The sequence below is a fragment of the Anopheles ziemanni genome, chromosome 2 (assembly GCF_943734765.1).
Source record: "Anopheles ziemanni chromosome 2, idAnoZiCoDA_A2_x.2, whole genome shotgun sequence".
Classification (NCBI taxonomy): domain Eukaryota; kingdom Metazoa; phylum Arthropoda; class Insecta; order Diptera; family Culicidae; genus Anopheles; species Anopheles ziemanni.
In genome coordinates, this window is record NC_080705.1 from 16,775,871 (window position 1) to 16,799,999 (window position 24,129).

The window sequence follows — 24,129 nt, forward strand, 5'->3', positions numbered from 1 at the left end:
AGTGATTTTGGACATTATAATATGAAGACAAGAAACATTACTAAACAGATCTATACATACATTACATATATATAAATATGCTGCTAAAAGGCACGAGTAACCATGATGATGATGATGATGATGATTATAAGAGGAGCATGTTGCCTAGCTGATGCTGATGCTTCAAACTGAATGATCAAACGAACCCGGCAATGATGATAACGATGAAGATGAGAGCTGCAAACTTAACACTTCATTCTGCTAACGGATAACGGAAGATGACGATGGTAAAACCGAATGATCCTCGTCCGGTTGTCGGCAGGGTCGTAATCGATTTTGAACAAATAAAACCACATACACAGAGTGAAAAAAAGATGAATAATCTGCAAATGAAAGCAATATATAAATTTGTTCTCTGTTTGTGTTTTTAATTGATCTTCTATTTTTACTATGTCCTCTACAATTTCAAGGAATGTATTAAGTGGTTCGTGTCATTGCTATTCCTAATATTCCAATGGGTTAGTCGAGACATGTACATCAGGGCCATGCTTTTTCGAAAAGGTTTTATTTTGATTCGATTTTTCAATAGTTCAGATGTTTCGTTAACATTTTACAAAATAGTTAATCGATCTGTAGTATCAACTCCTATCACACCTAGCACTTGGATAATAATACTTAAGATTTTTTTATTTCGAACCTATCGAAACCGTTCAATGAAAAAATTCGAAATTTCAAATCTTTACCGGTTCGAATTACAGTGGAGTAGATCAGATTCATCGAATCTGATCGATTCTTTGCTTCGAATTTGAGATTAATGAATCTTAGAACTAGAGATTCATCAAGCCCAAAGGTTCATCTATAATGCCAAGGGAAGTTCCCGCTTCCCTCGATCGCCTCCCCCACACCATTCTTTTTTGTTTGGCGGTTCCATGCACATCAAAGAAGTATTCATATTCATGAAAGATTCATTAACATCCCTGAACATTAAAAAAAAACAACAATGTTTTGAGATTCTACAAAGATTCATGAATCAGTTCGAATGAATCTTGGGTGAATGATTCATATGAGTCAATCTCGTCAAAAGATTCATAAGACACAACTCTAGTTTGGAGTGTTGTTTGTCAGCTTAACGTCAGACCGCGCAAATGTAAATAAACAAACATTCCTTCGAGCAACACATCGCGGAGGTTCGCATTTCGAGTTTAGCTTACGGTGGCGGAATCCATTTATGTGTTTTATGTGTTAATTGTTGCAAGTGCTCTACGGAGGTGAGATAACGTGCGCCCGCGTGTGTGTGCGCCGTAAAGTAAAAATGTTGCCCGGTATCGGAATGTTCGGGACGGGCGAGGTGACGCACGTACTGGTGCCCATACTGCGCGACAAGGGCTTCAACATCGTGGCCATCTGGGGCCGCACGGGAAAGGAGGCGGAGCAGGCGGCCCTCGAGCTGAAGATTCCGTTCCACACGGCCAAGATCGACGACGTGCTGCTGCGGAAGGACGTCGACCTGGTGTTCATCACGTGTCCCCCGTTTTTGCACTCGCAGATCTCCGTCAAGGCGCTCGGTATCGGAAAGCACGTAGTGTGCGACAAACCGATGACGCTGATGCAATCGGATGCGGTCAAAATGGTCCGCGCAAGCCAGTACTACCCGACGCTCATCTCGATCGTGAACCACTCGTTGCGTTTCCTACCCGCGATCGCACATATGAAGCGCGCGATGCAGGAGGGCTACATCGGGGCACCTGGATCTTGCCTCGATCAGACGCTGATCGACGTGAAGGTGCGGATGGGGCCACTGTTCAACCGCAAGCGGTACGACTGGCTGTGCGACGAGTCGATGGGTGGCGGAGCGTTGAACCTGGTCGGAAGTCACGTGATCGATCTGGTGAAGTTTCTCACCGAGCGCAAGGCGGTCCGGGTGCACGGTACGGTCCGTACGTACGCCATGTACGCTTCGCACGCGCACACCGGCATCCGACGGGTGGCAGCACCGGACGTTTGCACCTTTCAGATGGAGCTCGAGGGTGAAGGCACCACGCCGACGCTGGTAACGGTCAACATTAACTGCCACGAGTCGAACAATTCCTTCCAGCAGGAGGTCGTCATCTACGGCCCCTCGGGCCACTTGACCGTACGCGGCGGAGACCTCGTCGGGCATCGGCTCAACCCGGACACGGGCGCCATCAAGGAAGAGATGCTGTACGTCGACGTGCAGGATCTGCAGTTCTCCACCTCCGACACGGCCCTCCCAAGACCGTACGTTAAAGGGCTCTGCAAGCTGGTCGGTGCCCTCCGCGATGCCTTTCATCCGAACAAGGAAACCGCCGGATGGATCAAAGAGCCGGTGCAGGCGGCGGCCACCTTCGAAGATGGGCTGTACGTGCAGGCGGTCCTGGACGCGATACGGAAGTCGAGCAGCGATCGTTGCTGGACCAAGGTCAGCATCTCCACGGAGTCACCGACGAACCAGAAGGCGAACGTTCTCGTAAATGCCGCCGCCCGACTCGCGTCCGCATCAGCCATCCGGGCCGACCCAAGTATTAATCATACCGGTTACTTTTGATCAATCAGGCCAGGCCAGGCATGGGGAAGGGGTTGGTTGGGAATGCCCCTTTCCCGGTTCCACGTCTTTTTGCCACCTTTTGGCAAATTTGCATTTGGTTTTTGGCGCGAAACCCCGAAGAGCGTTTCAAGCGAGTATTGTTTTTTTTTACTCTACAATTTACCTATTTATTTGTTTATCTACTATGGTCTAAGTATTGCCTTACGCGAACAACAATGGTGTTACTGCTTTCGAGACCCCCCGCCCACTATGGGAGAAGGAGTGAGGGGGAGGAATTCCGCTATTCCGCTTTCGGAGAGGAGTACAAATCTTTACACAATCTATTTTACAATGCGAACGATTTAAAATTTATTTATTTTAGCTACTAATTTATTGACCGTCCAAACACAAAAAAACCACTCGTGCGTTGTTGATTTTGCTAGATTTATTGTTATTTTTTATAACAAAACAAAAATCGTTTCTTTCTAAGCTCCATCGAATATTCTCATCTATCTATGTATTTTCTAAAAATCATAAAACCATTGTTCGTTCATTTGCCGGTATTGTAGTATCTCCAATCGGGTGCATGTTTTTCATAGGAGTATCGTACGTTTATTGTTTACACTACATTTAAAAAAACACACACACACACGGACAGAAGGAATCAGGAAAAAATAAATCAATTATATTTATCGTCACTAAAAAGATTTTCCCACCAACAACGCCTTTTGCCGGTGAAAGAAAGTGTGTCCTGTTTTTTTCCTATAAAAGTGTTCGCGATCATCGATCGCCTACTTGCCGCCAGCACCAGCGGCCGCTGGAGGAAGTTTTGGGCGCGTGTTTTGGGCCACCAGTTCCGCCCGCAACGTTTGGTTTTCGCTCGAAAGTGTCCGGATCAGTTCCTCCAATTTTGCCACCTGCTCCCTGTGTTGCTGCTCGATTGCGTCACGATCCTTTGGTTGGGGAAAGAAGGAACAGAAAAAAGTGGGATATAATAGAAATCATAAAGCACGTGGTATTAGTTTCCCAACGGGGATAAAATAGGTCAAGTTCACTTCGGTAAAACCTTCAACCACATTGCATTGAATGCGAACGATAAAGCGGACTCGATCGTCCGATCCATTCTGGTCAGGAAATTACCTTACTGCTCATTAAAATGCATGTGCAGTATGCATGCTGCATTTATTTACGCCTCTCTTTTGCATTTGCATAACGGAATCGATCACGTCCATTGGCCTTCGGCGTGGGTAGCTTTTTGCCGTTGTGGGAAAACAACACTTTAATGCTTAAACCAGGCGAGAAAATGTTCACTTGCGGTTGATTGATCAAAGAGCAAAAAATAATCATGATCATTTCATGCAAATGTTGATGGATTAAAAATACCTTCCAAAACATCCACCTTTAAACCATTAAAATCGCAATGTGTTGGTTTAAAATTAATAAGCGTTCTAGAACTAACAACTAATGAAATGTTAATTTAAAAATTGGCCAGTTTCAATAGCTATAAAGACAGTAAACTCCAAATTTTCCGGACTTAAGGATCATCAACAGATCAGCCAAACAGGACAATTCTACACAATTCAAAGAAGTTGATAAGAACACTGTATAGCATCGTTCGTACAAGAGTTATTCACTATTTTTAAGAATCCCTCCAGGAGATAATTCAGTTGGTTACTGAATCATGTTCTTCTCCAATTTATTAATTCCGCATGAAACTGACTGATCGAAGGAGTTGGAAACTGGCGTCTTCCTTTATACTCATCAGGATGCTAACCAAAGCTTACTATGATTTTTACAATATGCTTTAACTAACCAAGCCTACTGTGTTCACCACGGTGTTTTATGTTTCCGGTTTTTGCCATCACTGAACACATAAATCAACATCATGTGCCTTCAATACTTTACATCGATAAATTACATGGAAACATTAAAAAAAAAATGTATCATGAACAATCGGACCATAATTAGCTGGGTAAGACAATCACCTTGACCATGGTTCTTCCAAACAATGAACAGACGCGGTTAATGCTTCATGGATACAGAGCTGTTTCGGGAGGTCAGCAAAGGGCTAAGATGCACCACCACCATTGTCCCACCGTGTGAATGCCCTGCCGGGCGCTCATCATCAAGAAAACAAACAAGAATTCCTATCATTACCATATCAACGGTCCACCGTTACAAGCAACATCCCTACTACTACTGAAAAGCGCTCTAATCACTGCCTCGCGGAGTGTTCTGATAAGTATTCGTGTGCATTTTAATTCGCATTTTTGTGGATCGTTCGGTCGGTACTCCTCGTACGATCACTTCGGGCGGAGGGCTAATCAGAATGTTATAGGACGTGATACCGGACGGTTCCAGTCCGGGTTTCGTGTGTGTTTTACGGTGACGGTAAAATGTTGAATCCCGTGGTGTTTCTCTTGCTGTCGGTGGGTATTCTTTCTCTCCCGAACGTGACCTTTGGAGCCACTTCACCCGGTTATGCACGCGGCGAACCGTACAGGATCGATCTAGGTGAGTTTGCAGCGATGGAACGATTACCACATGAAACACATCAAAGTTCAATTGAAATGATCATTCTTTTGCCCTTCCCCGCAGCGCAATACAATCAAGCCCTCTTGCCACGGGTCCGGGCGTACATCGAAGCAACACAACTTCCGGACGAAAATGTGCCCCTGTTCGAGCTGTTGCCGGACTATCGCGATCGTTTGAGTGGGAACTTTCTGATCGATGGGTTTGGCCGGGCGCGCGATTCGGCCCGCTGCCTTACCTGCATGTCCACCTCGTACCTGTTCTTGAGTCTGTACAATGAAACGGTCGTGGCTGAGCGAGGGAATACGGAACGGATGCGTACGATCGCGGAACGCATCTGTCGGCTGCTGGGGTTCAAGTCGTACCTTTGTGAAGGCATTACCAACCTAAACTGGGTCGTGATTGAGTACGTGTTGAAGAATCGGGTGCCATTCCCGGAACCGGAGGACATCTGTCAGGTGTTTCTGCAGGAGTTGGATTGTGTGCGCGATGGTCGAAGCATCACTGAGGAGGATCTCTACCGTGCGGTTGTGATCACTCCACCGGAGGAGGTGCCAAGGGGAAGCACTTTCTTCGCCACAAACAAAGCACCACCGCCATCGGGAGGTTCATGTTCACGAGGTGATTTGGAACGAAAAGGCAAGCGCCCTCTTACGATCGTGCACCTTTCCGACATTCACTACGATCCGGAGTATGTGGTCGGTGTGAACGCGGACTGTCAGGCGGAAGCGTGCTGCCGCGTGCTGCCGGATCTTGCGCCCGCTACGGAGGCAACGGCGGCCGGGTATTGGGGTGACTATCGGGACTGCGATACACCGTGGCACGCGGTAATCAACGTCATGGAGCACGTTCGCAAACAGCATGAGCAGATTGACGCGATTTACTTCACCGGGGACATTGTCCACCACTTCACATGGAACACGACGCGTGAAACGAACGAGGACGCCATGCGGCAGGTGTTTGGGCTGATGAAACGAACCTTCCCCGGGGTGCCTATTTATCCGATCCTGGGGAACCACGAGTCACACCCGGCTAATCTGTAGGTGTAGTTTTATATTTTATCGTCTCTATGTGACCCTAATTGTGGTCTCCTTTTCCACAGCTTTGCACCCCACACGGTAGAGGAATCCCATCGGATGGATTATCTTTACGACTTCATCGTCGACCAGTGGGCCGACTGGCTACCGGTGGAACAGGTACGGGAAACGCTCACCGAAGGTGGCTACTACACGGTTCTCACACCCTTCGGGCTGCGCATCATCGGAATCAACAACAATCCCTGCTTCGTGCACAACTTCTGGCTGTTCTACAGTCTTGACTACTTCCTGCCGCAACTTCAGTGGCTGCACGATACGCTGCTTGCCGCCGAAAAGGCCAACGAGCGGGTGCACATCCTGGCGCACGTCCCTTCGTACGACGATTCGTGTTTCATCGGCTGGACGCGCGAGTATCGTAAGATTGTGGAACGCTTCGCCCACATCATCGTGGCCCAGTTCAATGGACACTCGCATGTGGACGAGTTTAATCTGTACTACAAACGGGGCGACCCGTCGGTCCCGGTGGCGATTGCCTGGAACGGTGGATCGACGACGACGTTCACGAAGCTCAACCCGAACTATAAGGTGTTCCAGTTTGATCCGGTTACGTTTGTAGGTGTATTGACAGGGTTACTCAAGAAACGACTCTAAGTAAAAGGTGTTTTTTTATCTCCCCTCTTTCAGGAACCGCTCGAGCAGGACACGTGGATCTACAATCTAACGGCTGCAAATCAAACTCCCGACCGTAAACCATCCTGGTACAAGCTGTACTCGTTTAAGGAATACTACGAGCTAGACGACCTTAGCCTTGCGTCGCTCGATTCACTCGTTCGGCGACTTGCCCAATCCGAGGATCAGCTTGGGAAGTATTGGCGCGCAAAGCAAAAGTACTCCGATCCGTTGCTACAGGAAGGATGTACCGGATCGTGCCTACGTGACGCACTTTGTGCCGTAGTCCGCACGGAACATGACGATAACAACGCTTGCCAACGGCTGTACGATCAACCCGAAGAACTGGAGTCCAATGCCTCCTCAAAATAACGCAAACTAAAGTGTATGTGTGTGTCTTTAGGGTTTTGTTGAAGATTGTATGAAGATTGTTTTTAATGAAATACGACATCGAAAGTGTAACGAACTTACCGCAACGGCTTTTTCCAACTTTTCTTTCGCCTCACGCGGTGAGATCGCTTTGCTGGACAGTCCCAACAGCGCTTCCATCCGGGTGCAGGCCCGTTGCTTTTCGTTCAACAGCTCGCGCAGTTTGTTCAACTCCGCCAGCAGCTCCATGTTTTCCTTCATCAGCTTCAGAGACTCGCCGGCGTCCTTCCGCTGTCCGATGGCCTTCTGTTTGGCACTCTTCGTCATCCGCTCGAGGTATTCGCGCTGCCGGAGGAACTCGTTCTGCACGTCCTCGTCGAGGGCGAGCGATTTCTGCAGCTCCTTGTCGTCGCCGTACCGGTGGCAGAGTTCCTTGACGCAGCGCTTTAGCTCCTCCGGTCGCTGGATCAATCCGGAGACGTTGTAGATTTCACCGCAAACCCGCTGATACTGTGCCTTGGCGTTGCGGAATTTATTACGCTCCCGACGCAGCTCCAGATCGATGCCGTAGTACTTGTCGCGCAGTTCCTGAAGCTGCAGCTCGTACTGCTTGTTGTGCTGCTGCAGTTCGTCCAGCTTTTTCTCCATCTCGAGGATGAACTCCTTCCGCTCCTTGATCTCGCGATCCTTCGGCTCGATCTGGGCCCGCAGTTCGGTGATCTTCATCGACAGGACCTGCTTGTACTTGTCCAGCTCGGCCGTCTTTTTGCCCAGCTCAAACAGTTTCCGGTCCCGGTCCCGAACGGTTCCGTCGCGTTCGGCCACCTCCCTGCGCAGTGCCTCGATGTCGCGCTGGTGCTGGCGAATGCTTTGCTGAAACTTGCCATGCTGCGCCTGCATCGTTTCAATCTCCTTCCGGTACGCCTCGGCTTCGCGGCTCAATGTGGAGAACTTTTTCTTCAGCACACCCGCCTCACCGCGCCACTTGATTGAATTTTCCTCCTCCTCCTGGAGCTTCTTCTCGTACTGCAGCTGCAGCTCCACCTTGTGCCGGTCGTTGTCGACGTCCACCTGGCGGCAATACTCGTCGAACTCGGCTCGCTTTCGATCCATATCCTTGAGCATGTTGTCGATGATTTCCTGCTTTTCACTCAGCATCTTTTTCTGATCCGCTTCCATCGATTCTACCGAAGGGGGATGAGAGAGAAATATTTACCCATCGTACTTGTACTTCCTTTCTATTTACTCCCACTTACCGATGGTATCCTGCAAGCAGCCGGCCGAACGGCGCAGCTTCACCTCGTACTCTTCCCGCATCGAGTCCATCTTGCTCTTCATGCTCGACAGCTTGTCGTACTCCAGGATGATCTTCTCGTGGAACTGCGCCTCAAAGTCCATCATTTCCTTTTGGTGCTCCTCCTTGGCCTGGGCAATGCTGGCCGTGATCAAATTGAACTCCTCCGTGTGCGCTTGCTCCATTTCGATGTTCTTTTTCTATCAACACAAAGAAATGTATGTCTAGTGTTAAAGAATAGTTCTTCAGCCATTTCTATGTAGGGGCTTTTGATCTTAAATCCTTTCTCTTTGTTAAAAATAATTCCAACTACACAAAGTCGATTGTAAACCCGTCTTGCCCTCCCTACCTTAAGGTTCTCGATCGCAGCACAATAGTCCTTGTGGATGTCACGCATCTGCTCCGAGTGAAACGCATCACCCTGCTTCATTTTGTACTGAAACTCCATGCTCTGCTGCTGGATGCGCATCTCCAGCGTGCTGATCGAGTCGTTCTTCTCGATCAGTTCCTGCCGCGCGATCAGTACGTCCGAGCAGCGTCCCAGCTCCGGGGCGTGGCGTGCCGTTTTGCCCTCGTTGTTCAGAATGTGCCACACGATCAGCGTGCCATCGTCGGCGGCCGTGATAAGGGTGCAGTCGTCGTACGTGATGCATATTTTAGTCACCTTTGTGTTGAAGAACCGAAAGTTCGTACAGTTGCCACTGCTCGTGTCGACCAGCGGGACCTGCACGTTGTACAGATGGCCTTTCACGCTGCCCACGAAGAGGATCGCATCGGATCGAGCCAGGGCCATATCGGTGAGCGGGGTTAGTTCGGGGATTTTAAACTCGCGTGCCTAAAGAAAAGACATTGAGATTTAATCAACACACTTTTAGTTGTTTCTTTCACAAAATACTCACAATATCCGACTTGGCAACCTCCCGGATCAGTCCCGTATTGGTGATGGAATACACGGAATGTGCATCGGCAGTTAGCGCCAGGGAACGATAATGGATGCCCTTCTGTACGACCTCTTCCAATCGCTCGCCCGTCACCACATTCCACTTGTAAATTGCACCATCGTTCCCACCGGACGCGAGGATCGCATCGTCCGTCGACCAGGACAGGCTAAGGATGGCACCGTTGTGCCCGCGGAGCGTCTGCACAATCTCAAACGTGAAGATGCAGATGAGCGTGATCGATTTGCCGTGAGCAGCGGCCAGCAGGTGGCCCTGGTTCGAAAATTGTAGCTGCGTGCAGTTGGCCAGATTGAAGCTTTTAGTTTCCTTCAGATCGTCCAGTTGAATTTGAAGCAGACGGAGCAGATCGATAAAGCCAACGGCAGCGAAGAAGCCGGATGGATGGAGGGCGATTACACCGATCTCAATCTGGTACTTTTTAACCAGTTCCACCTTCATCGTTTCGTAGTTCCACACGCGGATCGTTAAGTCACGAGCTGGAAGAGTAGAAAATTTAGAGTAATGAAGAAAAATGATTGATTTTCGTAAACTTACATGCAGTCATGACGATTGGTTTCCATGAGCAAACGGCCATCCCAATGATCCCACTGATGTGCAACGGTTCTCCGAGATGCTGAAAAACCAGCTCGCTGATCTTGAGCGTCTCCGGCACGATCAGCATGCCAATGTACAGCTGCGAATGCTTCGTCGCTACGACGATCGTGTCCTGTTCGTGGTTTACCGCCACGTTCTCGATCTTGTACAGCTGCTCCTCGTACAGCGTGATCGGGATGCGGATGATGGACTTTTTGCGAAAGTTGTAGTTCGTCTCCCGCTCGAACACGTGCACCACGTTGTGGATCGCGTACAGAAAACCCTTCTCGAACTGCGTCAAACACAGGACATCATGGTGATCGTGCTTCAGCCCTGCAACTTCCGCCGGAGTGGTCACCAGGTTCGGGTCGCCCTCGCCGGACAGATCGACCGTTTCGATCTCGTCCGCCCGCTGCTTGATCTTCAGCTCGCCCGACTCCACAAAGATGATCTCGGTTTCGGCCGTCCCGGCCGCCAGCACCTCCGACGACAGCCAGGTCATGGACGTGATCAGCAGATCGTCACCCTTGATCGTGCCAATCTGACCGAAACCCTTGTCGGTGCGGTTCATTATCTTCAGCATGTAGAAACCGCCGACGGCGACGATCGTGGCATCGTTTGGGTTGCAGGACAAATAGATGGCTTGCCCCTGCTGGCTCGAGTTCGACGCACGGCCAATGATGAGCGAGTCGTTCTTGTCGAACGAGAAGATCGAGAGGAACGCGTCCGGTTCGACCGACAGGACCGCCACTCCGCGGGAGTCATGCGTGAAGCAGATGTTACCGATTTGCGTATTGGGACAGTCCGGGGGAAGCTGCAGAGTTTTCCGTTTCCGTAACGTTTCGATCTCGTAGATGTTGACCATCGATTTGCTGTCGACAAAACAAAAACAGCGTTTAAGGTTTCGTAAACCCGCACATTAGCAGCATTACGTCGATTACTTATCGTTCGTTCTTTCTGCGACGGCAATAAACTTCCGGTTGGGGCTGATGACGATTCTTTCTGGGTGACAATTTTGCGGGAATCTGAGAAGGATAACGAAACGGTTGTAACTATGCTGCGAAAATACGGGATGTTATCACATTTTGTACCTTAAAAACTTTTGCTTATTCGTCGTATAGTCATGGATGGCCAACACTCCAGCCACCGGATAGATGATTTCCTGCTTCAGCGTAAAGTGCACATTGCCGAGGATGTCCGTCCGCAGGCCGTACGCATTTTTCGGGACAATCGAAATTTGCTTGGATCGGTTGGTTTTCTCCATGATGCCGATTTTGGTTTTGTATAAATTCTAATAAAAAGCTGCTGCTACTCGAGAACGATTAGATTCAGAAAGCACTTTTCCACAGCGCGATGAAAACGTTATAGTAGGTCAAAAGCCAAACATGGTACCCATGGAAAACGATCCGTAAACTGGTTGCCAAGTAACCGCGTGTCGATGGTTACTATTGAACTTGCTTGATAGACCAAGAGCAACAGGTGCTTCTCTGCGTTACATCAATGTTTCTTTGGATTTCTCTATAGGCAATTAATTATTCAGAAACATTTTTTCAGTTAACCTACAAAAGACATGAGTTTATTTCGCCCTTAAAAGATGTGTTTGAACATCTTCGGACCTTTGAAATACATCAATTGTCGTACACGAACGCGCACGAATTGTATTATTTGTAAATTTAAGCCTAATGTTGGAAAGCCAATATCACTAGACGTAGGCACTACGCCCTTCCTAGTGGCACGATGAAGCTAATGTTGTCCGCAAACTCTCCCCAATCGGTCCGCTTTAACTGGAATGTAACCACCCACGCCACGATAGCGACGATCCATGCTAACGTTCCTATCAGCGAAAATATTACATCTGTAAAGACGCGTGGTAAGCACTTGATTAGTCATCGCGCAGTTAGTTGTGTCGCGGGGCGGCAAGAGTTTTGAGTCATACATTTTTTAATTTCTTTTTGCTCCTCGTAGGCTGGTTTACGGAACGCTTCGTTGAAGAACCAGATAGAATTGATGGACCACAGGAATGGTAGCAGCGCAAAACCAGCTGAAAACAGAAGCAACGCAAGGAAAAACAATATCGTAACGCGAACAGTACAAGGAAGGTCTGATATGTTTCTTCACTTTTCACACACAACGCGCACTAACCTTTGAAGTACCATTTGCACAGGTATAACTTCCGTTCGTTTGGAGCACGAGAAAGGTCCATTTTGCGTGTTTATAGGAACTAAAAGGATCTTACTTTCCTTTGTCGACTAAACTTTGCAAATGTTTGCTGTTTCTGAAAACGTAAACAACGGTTGTTGTCAGTTCTGTAGATCAAGGCTCCTATAGGCAAGGTCTAGCCACTTACGTTTTTGAAACCTAATGTCAAAATCAAACAAATAATTGTTTTCTCTCAAACGAATCAAATAATTTATAGATTTATTTTTTATAACATTTAGTAATTATAATAAATACCTGCTTGTAAAAAATGTTTTAGTTAGAAAGAATTCCAAAATAGAAGTGTGTTTTGCAACCATACTATACATAAACCAACCTGGAAAACAAAAGTTTATTTAGCAACCTTGAGTACTGCTGTTGGTTGTTCAAACCGGTACTAAGCGACAAATCCAGTTGATAAACTTCTCAAAAGCATACTGCAAAATTTGTACATAGATTACGATGAATATTCACACCATCAATAGGTTCTTGGTGTGGCAGAGTTATATGATAGAAATAAAAAAATATGACGTGATGACGTTGAACACAAATTCAAACACGTGGTGATGTCTGTTATGTTTCATTGGAAAAGTAATTGTGTTTTGTGTTTAAAAGTTTTGTTTAAGACTCCGTTTTATTTTACAAAACATTATTGTGACCAAAAAATAGAAAATTGAACTGGGCAATACTGCAATTAGGTATAGAACCGCCAGTTAAATCTATTATACTTATTAGTCTCATGGCTTCAAATGTTCGAAAACATTTTTTTCTTTTTCAAACTGTTGGATTTTCGATTATAGTGAAAACATGTTTGCTCGATAAGGGATAGTATTCGTGTTTTAATGATTTCTTTGTGGATAATCTGCATACATAAAAATGCTTAAGCTAAAACCAACAAGAAGCTTCCACTGGACATGGCCATAATTTCACAGATTAGCTTTATCTAACGGCGTCCAAATTGCAATCGTGCATTGGTTGAAAATGGGTGGAAAAAGAAGACCTCCCAATTAATGGTGCAATAAATAAGTGCGGCTCAATAGACCAGCTTCATTTGTACCGTTGGCGTTTGTGTGTGTGTGTATGTGTTTGGTATGTAATTTATCACTAGTGTTGTTGCATCGTACAGTATTGTGGGAAAAGGATCATCGATGGATTCTCCTTTAAACGATCGTTCACCGAAGACCATTAGATAATGGCGTCTTGAGTATCGCTTCACTAAATGTCATCTAAAATCACACCATCGATCGAGGTCAATGGCCGATATAATGTGCTGCCCCTCGCGCCAGGGTGCATCCGGTTCCCGGGGGCTCCTTTCCGCTCAACCCGCCGTCACCGCCCCTGGATTCGGATTTCGGATATTTCGGTGGCCCCAAAACTCACCGGGCGGCGGCATTCACGGATTGATCTTTCCCCCGCTGAGCACCACAAATCCTTCCGCGCCCCAAAGCGGTGGGTGCGGCCTGGCCAGATTATTTTGGCGCAGCTCCGGTGAGCCGGAATGTCACCCTAAAACGTGAAAGGGAAACAGTAACTACGGACGACGTTTCACCTGAGTTGCAATAACAATAACCATTACAATATATCTTACCCGACCCTGCTCCCCTTCCCCACAGCCAGCCCATGGAAGAGGTTCGGTTGAGCGTCGCGGGGTTGAAAAATTGTCTCTTCACGCTCGCTAGTTCTAGTTATCGGAATGGATCCTTTTTCGGTTTCCATCCCCGGGTGGTTTTATGGCCATTTTCTATTCCGTTTCCAGTCCCGCCGCTGTCCGACATGCTTTTAGTGGAGCTTCCTAATTTTAAGAACCAACACCCCAATACCCACTCTCCCCCACGGTCCCCGCAATGGCCGAAACGTGTTGGTCGTTAGAATGAGTGATGCAGGATACTGGCGGGTTTCGGTAGTAGGCCCGGTCCTGCAGGCCAGAACCTCAAAATATAACGATTAGCCATTATTTAGCCTCTAAAAGCTTCGATGTATCGATTCAGCCAAAACAGATGAAAAAAACATGCACGCTCCACATGAACGGGAATGGTCATGATTTTGAGCAGCACGTTGCGGAGGACACATTCCCCGATGTCAATTCTACTCTTCTTGATTTTGTGTTTTTGTTTGGTTCCCCCTGGAAGAAGATGTTACCTAAATTATAGATTTCTCATATTTCGTCGTTAGTGACGGGCAAACGGTGGAATACCGTTGTGAAGAGAAACGTAATAAAAAGCCATGGGCTTTCCAGTTCGAGTCTGGTTAAGTTTGGACAGTGGTGTGGTGGAACGATTGCGAGAGGCAAAGGGTGAATAGGTGCGGGGAAGCACAAGTTTTAAAACGTATCAAATTTTGGAAATTTTCGAGGTTTTAAAAAAGATGATTTTCCTTTTCTTAAATTATTGATCACTGTTGTTTGATTTTGTTTTATTTTAATTTTGAACATATTCTTTAAAAAAATTGTATTCCTTAAGTATGGTGTTTTTAAAGATTTTCGAAATCAAGGTGACCAAATTTAAATACAACATTCTAGCATGTATTCACAATAAGCAACATTGTTCAACACGAATAGTAAAACTAATGATGCCTCTCCTAACTCCAATCGATGTCACCTAAGGTTTTTAGGTTTGCCTTAACATTGATGCAACCTATGCGATTGAAATAAAATGCATCCGAAAGGATGGATTAGTGGACAGCATTAGGGAAACCAAAGGCGCATCGGTAGTGTTGGTGTGCGGCTCTCGTATTATTGGCACCATAAATGGATTAGAGTCGTGATTTTAGGCAATTAGTTAGCAGACGGTTTTGTCGTGATCGTCGGTAGATGCCATAGCGAAGGCCGAGAAGCGAGAGGTTGAGGATGGCAGATGCAATAAAACGTATCGTGAAGACACTCATTATGAACACCGATGTTGGTTTAGTGTCGTTGGGTTAAAACCCAAGCTGCTTAAAAGCAGCGGGATTGAGGTCTCTTCTTTTATTTAACTCTTTGTGTCTTCTAAAAATTGTTTCACTTTTACACCTACATATTTTCTTATATTTGCACTGAGAATAGTTTAAAATTTATGTTATTTTTAATGGTTGTGTATAATTGCAGAAAACATATGTAAAAGGGCCATATCTGTGAGTTGGTCAAAGAACAAGCAGAAAAATACTTAACTTCTCGCAGAGAAAGTTCTTTCTCTGTGTGTTTTACTCTTTATTATATTGATCCATAAAATGATCGTGTAACAATCGAGGGTAGAACCGATAAAGCCCCGGATAAAGCCTACTTGCACGGAGGAAATGCCCAGAGAACCAAAATGTTAGATAGAGCATGTTGGATTCAACAATACAGCAACGCCCGTAATACTTTAATAAATAAACAATCAGGGAGAGCAAACATATCGAAAGCAAAATAAATATGATAGAAACAAGCATTACGCATTGGATTTAAAAAACAAAACATTCGATCAGTTGGATAGAGTTTTTGGGATCACACATCAGCGTTGTCATCTTCTATTACCTCAACCTACGAATTCAGTGATGTTCGAAACCCACGCAAATAAATTTGCAATATTGTTCCCATTTCTCTTTTTGCAACGATGCAGGATGAAATGTTTGTAGCTTGTTTGTGACCGGTTAAGCTGGACGAATATGGATAACATTAGATTCATCGTCACCTTGTTTCTATAGATCGACTTCAGATCGATGCAAAAAAATATTGGCTTAAAATTTGAAGAAAGGTTTCAAAATGAGGATCAATATTGCCTAAAATAACCATTTCAAAGAAAACCAAAAGAAGAATTCGACACGTTCACTCGATGAAACGAGGTCGCGGTACGGAAAATTGCAAACAATACAACAAAAAAACCGGCTGAAACTGAAAAACAACTTCCAAATGTCACCACAAACGGCGCCGCCGCCGAAGAAAACATCCCGATCCGCGAGAAAACATCCCGAATCGCACAGAAATCCCGCAGATCTGGATGCTTCAATCATCGAATAATCATCATCAACCTCCAAGTTGGTAAGATTACTTGCGGTGGTGATGGGGTCGAGAGGAAGGTAGGGGATTGTTGGTCGCAAAGAAACGAATGGAGTATCCGTTCGATCGGTCGTTCGTTCGGCTAACACTGAAAGGTGTTTGAGTGGACATTTGTTGCCTGAGTCCGATAATATTCCGGTCAAAAGGGAGTTCTTTTCGTCCGACACCACCCCACTCTTTCAGCCTCCATGTCGTGCCGTGCGCTGTTTGAATGACACTGTTTTAGCATAATCTTTATATGCACCGGAAAGCTTTTGGTCGAACGTGTCGATCCGGATGGCCCAGAAGGAGATGTGCGAACTTTCGTGGAGTGGTTGGGATTTGGAACAGTTTTTGTTAATGCAAGCCGAATTATACTGGAAACATCACAGGCGGAATTTTGACCAAAATAAACTCAAAATAGAATGGATATCATTTCATAGCGCAACGCAGAGGACGAGATGCAAACGAAAGTTAGGAAACAAACATTAAGTAGAAACATTCTTATGAGTGTAGAATTTAAAATCTAAATCTGAATATGAAATAGAAATTCAAATATCTGTACACAATTGGGTTTCGTTGAGATATTTTGGTCAAATGTAAATCTAGTTAATACTGTTAATACATTTTTGATAAATATGTTCGGAGATGTTTCGGAATAAATGAGCTTAAAATGTGCTGTCCTTTCAATAGCCTGATTGATAATGCATATTCTCGAAATAGTTTTTGCTTTAAGATTATTTTTGAATTATGCTATTTTAATCGACCTATTTTTGGACATGATATAATAATTCTTTCTTTTAAAATTATGACCACTTTAAAAAATGAATCTTGTTCACTATTTTAATCCAGTTAATACTAGTAAATGTAAAGCCTGTCTCATAGTAAATTGAGCCAAAGAAAGCGCCCTACTGTGGCGCCTCTAATGGCGTCAGTCGTAAACTAATATTTTTAGTAGTATTAGTGAATAGTAACAATCAAGTTGTGCAAGTTTCAGACCTGTACTATCGTTTTTCGCTAAATGCCGTATAATGAAAATTGATCGACCAAAAATAAATCCGCACAAATAACTGGAGCGCCGGTGGAGAGATTGGCAAGGCCTGGAATCCATAATAAAAGCAAAGAAAAATTTACAAGTATTTTTCTTTTGTACAGTTATGCATAAAGTTTGTTATTAAAAATAGGTTTTTACTTTTTGCGTGTTCTTTGTTCTTATAAATTCACGTAATTTTTTGCGCCGATTTTTCGACCAGCCATTATTCCAAGGTTGTCTTGGAGTGGTACTGGGCCAATAAGATCACTTGGTACCAAAACCAAACTTCCCAGAGTTTCACCCCATCGAAAAAATCTGGGCAATCACAAAACTTCGTCTTAGACAAAGTGGTAAAACAGTTGCAGATGTTCTTGGCAAGAGGAAGTTAACGGAAGTTGCGAAAACGGTGTCCCATTCCACGACATGGGCGTTAATGCAGGAAACAAAAACAAAATACGTGAATTTAAAAGAACAGGGTAGACGTAAATAGTAAAAACATATTTTTAAAACAAACCTTATGTAAAACTGTACAAAAGAAAAATACTTGTCATTTTTTTGTTTTTTATTTTAATGGGTTCCTGGTATATTCAATTTGCTCAGTTGCCTTGGTGCTATAGTATTTTGTGCGGATTTATTTTTGGTCGTTCAATTTCCATTATACGGCATTTAGCGAAAAACAATAGTACAGGTCTGTAACTTTCACAACTTCATTGTTACTATTCGATAATATTACTAAAAATATTAATTTTAGGCTGATGCTACTAGAGGCGCCACAGTAGCGCGCTTTCTTAGGCTCAATTTACTATGAGACAGGCTTTAGGTCCAGAATGGTTTTTTATTTTTGATTTTTTATCCAACGTTTCTCAGTAAAAAAACGAGTTCAAGTATAACCCAACCAGAACCATAATCTCAGCCATTTGTTTCCTTCAAACAAGTGTTTATTCCATTTCGTGTCAATGTTTCTGAAGAGAAATAAAACAGATCGAACTCTTTCAAAACCAACACAGCCGCGGGATTGACAGATAGCTTTACGTGACCCCGTTTCTAGTTCGTCCGAGGTTGACTTTGTTTGTGTTTTCCTTGTTAATGATTTTCCACCCCCCCGGGGATGGTTTATGCAAGTGCACACAGGGTGGGTGGTGTGCATTAGGATACTATTATAGGCGATCCTGTGCTGCAGCTTCCTGACGGCATCCTGCTTCGATCCGTTGTAACGTTTACGCGAGCGTAAATCTTGCCCGTGCCATATTTTCCCTCCCCCAACGGCCAAGTTGTTGCTGTGTACCTGTCTTTTAGGGCTAGAGGTTTTCCCTTTTCAACCGACTTTTACGAGTGCTGAATCTGCACTCGGGCCGAGACGAACTGGGGACCCGCCGTAGTCCGTAAAATTATTATGTGCATATAATTTGCACTCCTCTTAGTCGCGTATCGGATCGGTTTTGGGAGTTCCCGAGCGACATGGGAAACGCTCGGGGATAGGAAAATAAATAAACCACAACTTGTACAGAAATAGCCTCGCATCGGTGAGGGCGGGACGGGTCCGAGCAGGGCACAGCATGTCCGAGGAAGGCCGGGCACTAAAAAAAGCCAGACCCGATACTTCCAGCCGAGCCACACGGCACACGGTGATGAGTGAAAAACATTTCTGGTGTTTTTACTACCTTTTTATAGAGCGATATAATGTGACGAGGACCACGACGACGATGACGACGACGACGGCCGAGAGGATGGCATTAAAGAGTTGGAGCGAAAAAGAAGACGAAACCACTAACCCCTTCGGTGCAAACAAATAAAACGGACAGGACGGTACTAAAAGCGAATTTGGGCAGGACTTGGGCCTTCGCTGTTTCTTCTTGCCCCTCTTTTTCCCGTGCAGTTTGATCGTAATCGCAGAATCGCACCGATCGGATGCAACGGATGCACCGTTTGCCGTCGTCCGAGCTCGAAGTGCAACGCAGTCCTCAAAGTGTTGTCATTTCTGTACCGTTTGATGTTTAATGTGCCAATCTTGGCCGGCCCGGGTGTCGAATGGGGTTTATCGGGACCATTCTTGCGCGAGCGACGAGCGGGCGTGAGAGCGGGAAACATAAAACTGGATATATGACTGTAAAATAAGGATCAATGTGTTATACAATATCGCTCATATCGTTATCTTTATCGGCGATGGGGACCGATGGTGGATAATCGTTAAGGAAAAATCGAACAAGGCTTAAATCGTCTCGCAACGAGGCGAATTTTTTGTGGAGCCATTTTCTGGGGCATCGGAATGTTGATATGCAAATCCAAATGATTCTCATCTTCTCACCTGGATGTTAGAATTAAACGTATTGAAGTTTTTTGTACGTTTGGAAGATTCAAATAATTTAATTAACTCGATAGTTGCACCATGTGCACTTTTTTTTAAAAGCTATATTTTACGACCGACTCTATGAAGTTGCATTTTATTTCCATCGATGCAATTGCTGGAAGGAGCTGCACAACTACATTCCCAACTATTAAATGGTGACGAGCGAAAACGTTTCATTATATGTTGATTGGAATTAAATGTGTTTTATTTGCCGGATAATGTTATTAAACGGGATGTGGAAAGTATCGTTGGTAATAAACATAAACGTACTACCAACGTTTGACGATGTTGCTGTTTCCTTTGGTTGAAACTGCTCAACTATTCTTGATCATCATGTGTTCGAGACTTTTAAAGAGTTGTCTCTTAATTAGGCCTTTTGCAATCGTTTTTAACATCATATGGTATAGCTATTTTGCAACAAAATGCCCTTCTGATTACTTTTTTATTATATTCCACGTTATTCTCCATTTTTGGACTCGGGGTTAAAAAGCAAACTTTTTATTAATATTTTTTTAGAATTTAATAGATCGTATGAGGTCGTTTGCAGTGATCATACAAAAAGAATGTTTTTGAAATGTGGTAGTAAATAGAAGTAACATTAAAAATACATTATAATTAATTTTGGGTTTCGCTTTTATCGTACCGTTCGTTCTCACATAGATATATCAAATAAAGAACTTTAAATGGAATTATAAATGTCATTGAATAAACCGCTGAATAATGTAAATAGATCTGTAAAAAGCTTGAGGAAAGGTATATTTACCCCATAGTAGAAGCAGGTGAATTTAGTTCAATCTCTTTGTAAATTGATTAGAAAATTTTTAAGTAACAATTTTCAACACATAACATAGACATACCAAATACTTATAGCTTAGTTGGCCCTCCCATTCCTTCGTCCAGCAATGCTAAGACTATTTCTAGCCTAGCGTAAACTAATTTCTCAGTCAGACACCTCCCGCTTGGCGTTTTTGTTTGGCATCGCTTAGCGAACAAATTCGCAAATTTGCGGTAGGAAAAATAATAATAATCCAACCGAGACCGGGAAACGGTCGAAAATTAAGTCATCCAATTAGAGATCGCTTCGAAATCCGCACTTCCCGTTTGCCGGGCCGGACTTCGTTAACCGCAAGGGAAACAAGAAGGGGGGGTTTTGTCTAGATGGTCCGGGGTTGCCTTCGCTCACGCTCGCGCTCTCTCCCCCTTCTGTATTCCGTGCGGAAGCATTGCCACAAGCCCGGACAAACCGTGCAACCGGAAAGTTTGTCTGCCGCCGAATGGACATTAATCGTCTTAGAGTGCAAAGTGTCTCCTTACGACCGAATGCCAACGGCAAACGGGGCAGAAGGGAAAACGGAAGAAAACAAACTACACACCGATACAACAAATTTGTACCTCAAATCTGCTGTGAGTGTTGTTAGAAGAGACCGCGGAACCGACCCGTGGAAGTGGACGGATTTTCTGACGCGCGCAGCTACCGAAGCCTGCGACCATCAACCATCGACGAGCGAGACATTTACCGGAATGGCCAGGAATGGGAGCCGGCGACAAAAGCGCCCGACCGGTTGGGAAGGGAGAAACAAAAACAAAAAACACCCAGTGACACTGATTAGAAGGAGGGAACGGCGCAGCACAGGGAAGGGAAACAGATCGTTTGTTTTTATTAGCGTACAGATTAATTATTACCATCAAATTTTCTAACGATTGCTGCGGAGTTAATAGTGTATAATTTGTCACTAAATTAACGGAAGCCGTTAGCCGCTTTCGTGGTCGTTGAAGTCTCTTGTTTGTCCGCCTTACCGTAGCACTCTTTCGCCCTATTTACTGCCGGGCTCCTCGGTTTCCTCCTCGTCGGTTGAGTTTAGCACCGCAAGGAGAACCGCAGACGCTGGCCCGACCTTCCTCGGGAATCTAGCCATTGCCCCGGAGAGGAAATCGAAAAGGCAGGGCTTCTGCACATCACATCGGCATTGCAAGAAAACCCCCCGCAGGAGAATCTCCTCTTGCCGCTCGGGAGGAAGCGGGGTAACGCTCTGGCCCGTACACACATACGACCGATGAAACTACGTACGAAATGTCAATAAAAATGTGTTTTACAACAGTTTTCGGCTGCCAACGCGCCAAGTGTGCGCCACGCAACAGAAGGCGAGACGCCAAGTGGAAAAAGAGGAGAGAAAAAAAACAAGGAAGATGAGAAAACAAGCGTCCATGTTCTTCTCATTTGCGTTCGCCTTTTCGTTTGGTTGGTTAAGGTGTGTTGTTTTGTTGCCTTTTCCGCGGGGTTTTCGCAGGATTTACAAACTGCTGGTCAGAAGTACAGTTGGCAGAATTTGTGTAAGTTTATAGCAAATTGTCTTGTTTCGAAACTACTCGGTGAATCTAATTAATTAATTTAATTAGTTAAATAATTTAGTAATTTTCATGCTGTAAGCTTGTCGCAGAAGAAGAACAATGTAACCTTAAACCTTGTTGGTTATATTTAGGAGTTTTCTCACTTTTGTCGATTTATTGTTGCATTATAAGAAAAAAGTTATGTAATTTTCATCTACAAAAATGACAAGTCAGCTCAAAGAATTGACCCTAAAATCGTCACAAATGTTGCTAATCTACCAGAGGATCGAAAAACTGATCAGGAGGCAGCACGACCGGTCGAATCGGTGCAACCGGTAGTCGGTACAACCGGTAATCGGTACAACCGGTAATCGGTACATCCGGCAATTTAGCCGAGTACACAAGTCTTGCATACAAGTTTTACAAACAACTATTGATTGGAAACTCCTGTAACCAAAAATTATAATATTTTATTCGTATTTTTTGTTCAAAATTTTTTACATCGTCAAGTGTCTTGCTTCACTCTGTAAATATAGAAATTTTCACTTTCGAATAATTTTCGGACCATTCGTTAATTTCGTTGAGTTTTCTGCAGTATTTGTTCCTGTGAGAGTATGATTTCTTGTTTTCTACTGTGTTTATTTACAGAATCCTTGAATCACGATGAAGCAGCTCTACTCTACTTTACGAGGGAGGAATAAAAAATGACGATGTTTGTGTGGAACTATTTGTAATGGAAGCTGGCGGCGGGCCAAAGAAACCAGGCAGCACGTAACCTCTATTTATGGGAATCATGATGAATGATCAAACTCTATTTTTGATTTTACGATTTTGAAAGGCTTTTCAAATAGCACGATCGCTTATGTAGTTTTTTTTTTTGACTTACAAGAAATTTTATACCATCGAAATGAAAAGGGCCACCACCAGACTGGCGAGACTTTCTGAGAATACTTCACTTAGAGGAATGTGGACCGCTGTACAGGGCAGGACGGAACTGTGTATTTCGGTTGGCCTTTTACCTCCGGAACGTCGACGATGGTGGTATTTTAGTGGCGACGACGACGACCGAGGGTTCAGGTCTGTTTCTGCAAACCGCTCCGAACAAGGGCAAACACAAATCGCACCGCAACGAGGAGGAACTAATTTGGCCCGCGGAGGTCGAAAGAATTCGACAAGAACAAAAAACCGCACCCCGGGAAGTCGCCCCCTTCCCCCGCTGATCAATCGATGAAAGCGAAGCTGAGATTTTCCGCCACGAGAGGCAACCTGCAACAATGTTGTAACTCATTGTCCAATGATGAGTTCTTCGATTGGTGCGCCAAATTTAATGCTCGATTAAACGCTCGCGAACTCATCGCGCGACGTCCGGTCTGGCGTAGCTCCGTTTAATTCCCTCCCCTCCGTTTGTCCTCCGTCCTCCTTGTGCCTTCCCGTGACAGCATCATCTGCTTGGTGACAGTGTGATGATGTTAAATTTAGACAATTAAGTCAAGCAATTAATTGCTGTCGTTTTGCATCGTTCGTTTTTTTCCCTCCCTCTTCTTCTCAACACCTTCCCAATCACACTTCCTCGCCGCGGTATGCTTCGTTCCTTCCTCCCCCACCCCTCAACCGTCGGATGCTCAACGACGTTCGAACGTGGATCTTAATCGCACCAGTTAATGACACACCTTTGACTTTTTCTCACACTACCCTTCCTCCCCCTTGGCAGAAGATCCAATCTCTTTGTCAGACTGTGACTGTGCCTCTACGACTCTCTCTCTCTCTCTCTCTTTCTTCCTTCGGTCTTGTTCACCCTTCTGCCCGGAACATTTCTGTCACTTCTGTTCCGAAGATCGAGCAGCGCAGGATTTTGCAAATGAAGCCATTCGGTACAGTGGTTCTAGGATTCCGAGAAGAAGCCACCACTTGGCATGTAGGTGTCGAGTAGGGAGATATTTTGCCAACACGCTTAGCCGGCGAGGAAATGGTGTCGTTTTGCTCCACCTTTTAGACGATCTTAATAGATCCTCCGCTGGGGTAACTAATAGGGTGCATGCAATTGGAGCAACTTGTTTGAGGACGGCGACGGAACAGGCCCGCGTGGAGTTTAAGACAAGAAGCTAAGCCCCAGCAATGAATTAGACTGTTTACGACCGACTTAAATCCTATGGGGCATTTCTATGTTGTTATTAGTAACTGTGTTGAAATCATCTCTTTTCCAGGCGTCCTATTTTAGATCCCGAAAAAGAAGGAAATATTATTCGTTACAATTGACATTGCATCCTTTCTTGTTCC

At 45.0% G+C, this 24,129-nt stretch overlaps 3 protein-coding genes across 3 annotated transcripts; 1 reads left to right on the plus strand and 2 right to left on the minus strand.

Moving 5' to 3' along the window:
- Nucleotides 1-1,266: 1,266 nt before the first annotated feature.
- On the plus strand, nucleotides 1,267-2,557 carry LOC131282010 (glucose-fructose oxidoreductase domain-containing protein 1). Its single transcript, XM_058311392.1, has one exon. It carries the CDS (start codon nucleotides 1,292-1,294, stop codon nucleotides 2,543-2,545), a length of 1,254 nt encoding a protein of 417 aa, XP_058167375.1. The 5' UTR covers nucleotides 1,267-1,291; the 3' UTR covers nucleotides 2,546-2,557.
- A 758-nt stretch (nucleotides 2,558-3,315) lies between these two features.
- LOC131293059 (cilia- and flagella-associated protein 57) lies at nucleotides 3,316-11,221 on the minus strand. Its single transcript, XM_058321139.1, has 8 exons — nucleotides 11,049-11,221; nucleotides 10,899-10,982; nucleotides 9,919-10,829; nucleotides 9,325-9,860; nucleotides 8,775-9,260; nucleotides 8,388-8,625; nucleotides 7,234-8,315; nucleotides 3,316-3,477 (listed from the first exon to the last, which is right to left on the minus strand). Exons 1-8 carry the CDS (start codon nucleotides 11,219-11,221, stop codon nucleotides 3,316-3,318), a joined length of 3,672 nt encoding a protein of 1,223 aa, XP_058177122.1.
- A 431-nt stretch (nucleotides 11,222-11,652) lies between these two features.
- LOC131281362 (gamma-secretase subunit pen-2) lies at nucleotides 11,653-12,160 on the minus strand. Its single transcript, XM_058310688.1, has 3 exons — nucleotides 12,100-12,160; nucleotides 11,894-11,998; nucleotides 11,653-11,812 (listed from the first exon to the last, which is right to left on the minus strand). The coding sequence occupies exons 1-3, from the start codon at nucleotides 12,158-12,160 to the stop codon at nucleotides 11,673-11,675; spliced, it is 306 nt and encodes a 101-aa protein (XP_058166671.1). The 3' UTR covers nucleotides 11,653-11,672.
- Nucleotides 12,161-24,129: the final 11,969 nt, after the last annotated feature.

Excerpts from the sequence above, each read along its gene's own strand:
- LOC131282010 (XM_058311392.1), top strand. The coding sequence starts at position 1,292 with ATGTTGCCCGGTATCGGAATGTTCGGGACGGGCGAGGTGACGCACGTA.
- LOC131281362 (XM_058310688.1), bottom strand. The coding sequence starts at position 12,160 with ATGGACCTTTCTCGTGCTCCAAACGAACGGAAGTTATACCTGTGCAAA. Across the intron at positions 11,999-12,099 it reads GTGCAAATGGTACTTCAAAG|CTGGTTTTGCGCTGCTACCA; the intron begins GTTAGTGCGCGT and ends TTCTGTTTTCAG. Across the intron at positions 11,813-11,893 it reads GCAAAAAGAAATTAAAAAAT|ATGTAATATTTTCGCTGATA; the intron begins GTATGACTCAAA and ends GCGTCTTTACAG.
- LOC131293059 (XM_058321139.1), bottom strand. The coding sequence starts at position 11,221 with ATGGAGAAAACCAACCGATCCAAGCAAATTTCGATTGTCCCGAAAAAT. Across the intron at positions 9,261-9,324 it reads AGGTTGCCAAGTCGGATATT|GCACGCGAGTTTAAAATCCC; the intron begins GTGAGTATTTTG and ends TCTTTTCTTTAG. Across the intron at positions 8,316-8,387 it reads CTGCTTGCAGGATACCATCG|AATCGATGGAAGCGGATCAG; the intron begins GTAAGTGGGAGT and ends CCCCTTCGGTAG.